Source organism: Quercus suber, unplaced genomic scaffold (assembly GCF_002906115.3).
Source record: "Quercus suber isolate HL8 unplaced genomic scaffold, Cork oak 2.0 scaffold_326, whole genome shotgun sequence".
Classification (NCBI taxonomy): Eukaryota; Viridiplantae; Streptophyta; class Magnoliopsida; order Fagales; family Fagaceae; genus Quercus; species Quercus suber.
The window spans coordinates 380,519-384,222 of record NW_027069779.1 but is presented as its reverse complement, the minus strand read 5'-3'; the positions used below and the strand labels follow the sequence as shown (position 1 = coordinate 384,222).

General features: G+C 31.6%; 1 protein-coding gene across 1 annotated transcript; it reads left to right on the top strand.

Moving 5' to 3' along the window:
* Nucleotides 1-543: 543 nt before the first annotated feature.
* On the top strand, nt 544-3,192 carry LOC112012840 (cell division control protein 2 homolog). Its single transcript, XM_024045215.2, has 5 exons — nt 544-654; nt 744-922; nt 2,774-2,861; nt 2,959-3,012; nt 3,100-3,192. The coding sequence occupies exons 1-5, from the start codon at nt 544-546 to the stop codon at nt 3,190-3,192; spliced, it is 525 nt and encodes a 174-aa protein (XP_023900983.2).
* Nucleotides 3,193-3,704: the final 512 nt, after the last annotated feature.

The window sequence follows — 3,704 nt, the reverse complement described above, 5'->3', positions numbered from 1 at the left end:
AAAACATTATTTACTTTCTTGGTAAACACTTTATTTACTTTCTTGGTAAACACTTTCACTTTGGACCTACAACTTATGCTTGTGGATTGTAGGGAAAAAAGAAGTTGCTTGTGGAACTCGTTATTCATTTACAATTTAAGTTTTGATAGTTACAATTTTTTAAAAATAAAAAATGGCTCTAACTTTTTTCTTCGTGGATTTTCTGTTTGATAGCTTAAAGCGAATATTTTATGATGAAGGTCACGTAATTCTAGTTCTAGAGGGTATCATCTCTGATTTGAGGACTCGCATGACCTACTGGCCAAAAGAGTTCCTAGACCAGAAGAAGATAAAAGTGAGACAATTTCACTCTTTTATTGTCATACATTTTTAGATATATTAGCAGTTGTTTGCTAATGAATTTTTTGAGGCGAAACTAAGTCTCTGCAAATGGTGTAATAACAAGGACACACAAAAGATAATTTAGTCTTAACTATTTTCCAAATATATTTGAAAGACCTGCTTTGTGGTATCGCCTACTGCCACTCTTTGGAAGTTTTTCACATGGACTTGAAGCCTGAAACCATTTTGATAGATGTAACTGGTGTATTGAAGCTTGGTGATTTTGGTACTGCTAGGGTATTTCCTAATTCCACTATCAAACTCACTCCTCAAGTATTCTCTACCTTTAAAATATAAGATCATGTGTATATTTAAGTAGGATTGTGGCTGTATTTATAAAAATATTTGTTACAATATTCTAGGTTTACACACTGCAATATAGAGCACCAGAGATCTTGCTAGGTTCTGAGGACTACACAGTAGCTATTGACATATGGTCAATTGGCCGCATCTTTTTTGATATGTTGGTAGCGAAGAATCAACAAAAAAGGAAACTCTTTGATGGGAAATCTGAAATTGATATGTTACAAGAAATTTTTTGGTACTATAGCCTGTGAATTCATTGACATATTTGCTTTAGTGTTTTGTGATTCAGTCTGTTATTTTTGTTTTTAGAAAGTTTGTACGTTTTTAGACCCCCTTAAACACAAATAGATTAACCTAGTTATTTAGCCAAGTGATTAACTTAGGTAAATTATGCAAATCTAGGTTAACACAGATAAATCATATCATTGAACATTGCAGAAAATAAAGAACATAACGATATGATAACCTAGGAAAACCAAACCGGTAAAAAACCTAGGGAGGATTTAACTTAGTTATCCTCAAGATAAAACAGATCCATTATGAAAGAATTGAAATTTACACAATAGCGACTTAGACCACTAACATCTTATTGCTATCTCGAGTAGGAAACTTACTACCACGATCACGTGATAGCTCTGAGTTCACGGACTACTTTTTTCTTGAATTCACAGCAAGTACAAGCACTCCCGCTTGTGTATCTTTAAGCTCTTAATGCAGCAACTGAATAATCATCAAGCTTTTGGCATAAATCTTGATTCTTGATAACCCTAAGTATATGTGAAGGCAAATACATCTAGATCTCACAAGAGATTTACATACACAACATAAACAACAACTGCAACAACATAAAAATGTGGCTAAGGTTTTCCCTTTTATACCTAGGGCAAAACATAAAACCCTACACGTCAAACGGGCTTGGGCTGAGTTGGAAAATTCTGCAAAAAAACAATTTGCACGAGCTTCGATCGATCGAGTCTAATTTTCAATCGATCAAGCTAGGCAGATTTACACAATAAATCCTGCAGTATACTCGATTCCAACTTTACACTTAAATATACTTTGAGTAAGTCTAAAATAAGACTAAACGTTTTGATCATGGTTTGCCAACATTACAAATTTAAGTTCTAATACATTTAAACCTAAAGTCTTAGAACCCAACAAAGTTCATTCATCATATTGTAATATGTATCATTTATAATATGCTAAGTATGTGTTACCTTGAGCACGTCTCAAAAGTGAATTGGTTCACATTTGGAAAAGTGAACTTATAGAAGGTGAGGCATATATTGTCTCATATCATATTATTAATTGGCAATCCACTGCTGATATTGGCTCGAACATGTCATTTTTTTTTTTTTGAAATTTTATTTTAATGAATAAGGTCAAGCATGTCATGCTTTCTTGTTACTTGTAAAAGGATACGTTTGGTACACTGAATGAGAATTACAACAGAAATTGTAATCTTTATTACTAGGAATAAAATGTGTTGTAATGTAATAACTAAATATATTCATTAATTAGTTTGGTTGTGAGTTATAATATTAGAATGAAACTTAACATTTATTTTAGGAAATTTCTTACTCATATAATTATATTTCCTTAAAAAATTTATTTTTAAATTTAAGAGAGATATGTGTTATTTTTATGATTTTTTATTTTTATAATTGTTAGATGTATATGGAAAGTTTGTTTACTTGAAAATATATTAAGTTTTGAAATTATTGCACTTACTAAGGAATAACGAATACAGCCTTTTAAAGAGGAATAGTTATTCCTCATTTTGAAGAATAGCTATTCATAAGGAATGATTATTCCTTGTAATAAAAACATAACAAAACTAAAGAATAATTAAACCATAGGAATAACTATTACATTACAACGCGTATTACAGTTTACCAAACACGCCCTAAGTGAACCACTATGTAAGTGAATGTGGTGCTTGCTTTTTCACATCTGGAATGACTATTTTTTTAATTTATAGCAGCAGTGAAATATGTAGTTATTGATTCCAATTACAAGTTATTTTTGTGTATTTGAACTTCAATTGCTCCTATGTTTTGACTTTTGACAATATATCTTAATGAAGTAAACTGGGTACTCCTGATGAGCAAAAATGGCCTAGAGTGTCTTCATTACCAGGATTTGCATTTGGATTTCCCAAGTTTCCTCCTCAGGTGATAATGACTTTTTTTAGTAGTTAGTCATGTTGGTGATTGTACTAAAATACTTGCATTGAATTTATATTCTTATTAGAATTTTCTTGCTATACAGGACATCACAACTTTAGTCGCAGAATTGGATCCTGCTGGGCTTGACCTTCTCTCTGTATGGTTAAATATAGAAATTAAGATCTTTATATTATTTACCATAATTATTGCTGAATTCATTATGACTTTTTGTTCCATTTTTCAGAAAATGTTGTGTATCAATCCGAGTCAAAGAATAACTGCAAAAGATGCCTTGAACCATGAATATTTGAAGGATGATGTGACACCTGGATGTTGAATTTCTTGATGTTTGTACGGGATATTCTTGAATTTCTGGATGATACTATAGTTCTATAATACTTATTTATTTATTTATTTTTTTGTAAACTGTAACAGGCTAAACTTCTAGTAAACAACAGTTACATACATGTTAATGTCTAGTTCTAATTTGATGGATGAAATAGATAACATGCAAACTTTGATAAATAGTTGGATTTTAGTGTGAAATGAGCCTGTAATGTCTAGTTCTGATTTGATGGATGAAATAGATAACATGCAATCTTGGATTTTTAGTGTGAAATGAGCCTGTTATTTTGAGGCTTAATACAAAATATTGTGAACCTTGAATTTACCTATGAACTGAGTGTAGCCAGGTGGGGTAGGGGCCAGCAAAGTACATTTTTGGCCCTTACACTATGTTTGGTTGGAGTGAAAAGGAGGGAATGGAAAATGTCAAAAGGGAAAAGAAAAATGAAAGGGAAAAGAGTTTGGTTGAGGTGAGAGTGGAAGGGAAAGAAAATGGGAGAGTAA

What these genes read in the sequence shown, in the direction of transcription:
- LOC112012840 (XM_024045215.2), top strand. Translation starts at nt 544, where the DNA reads ATGGACTTGAAGCCTGAAACCATTTTGATAGATGTAACTGGTGTATTG. An exon ending in CTATCAAACTCACTCCTCAA is followed by an intron (nt 655 to 743) that starts GTATTCTCTACC and finishes ACAATATTCTAG; the next exon opens with GTTTACACACTGCAATATAG. An exon ending in ATGTTACAAGAAATTTTTTG is followed by an intron (nt 923 to 2,773) that starts GTACTATAGCCT and finishes ATCTTAATGAAG; the next exon opens with TAAACTGGGTACTCCTGATG.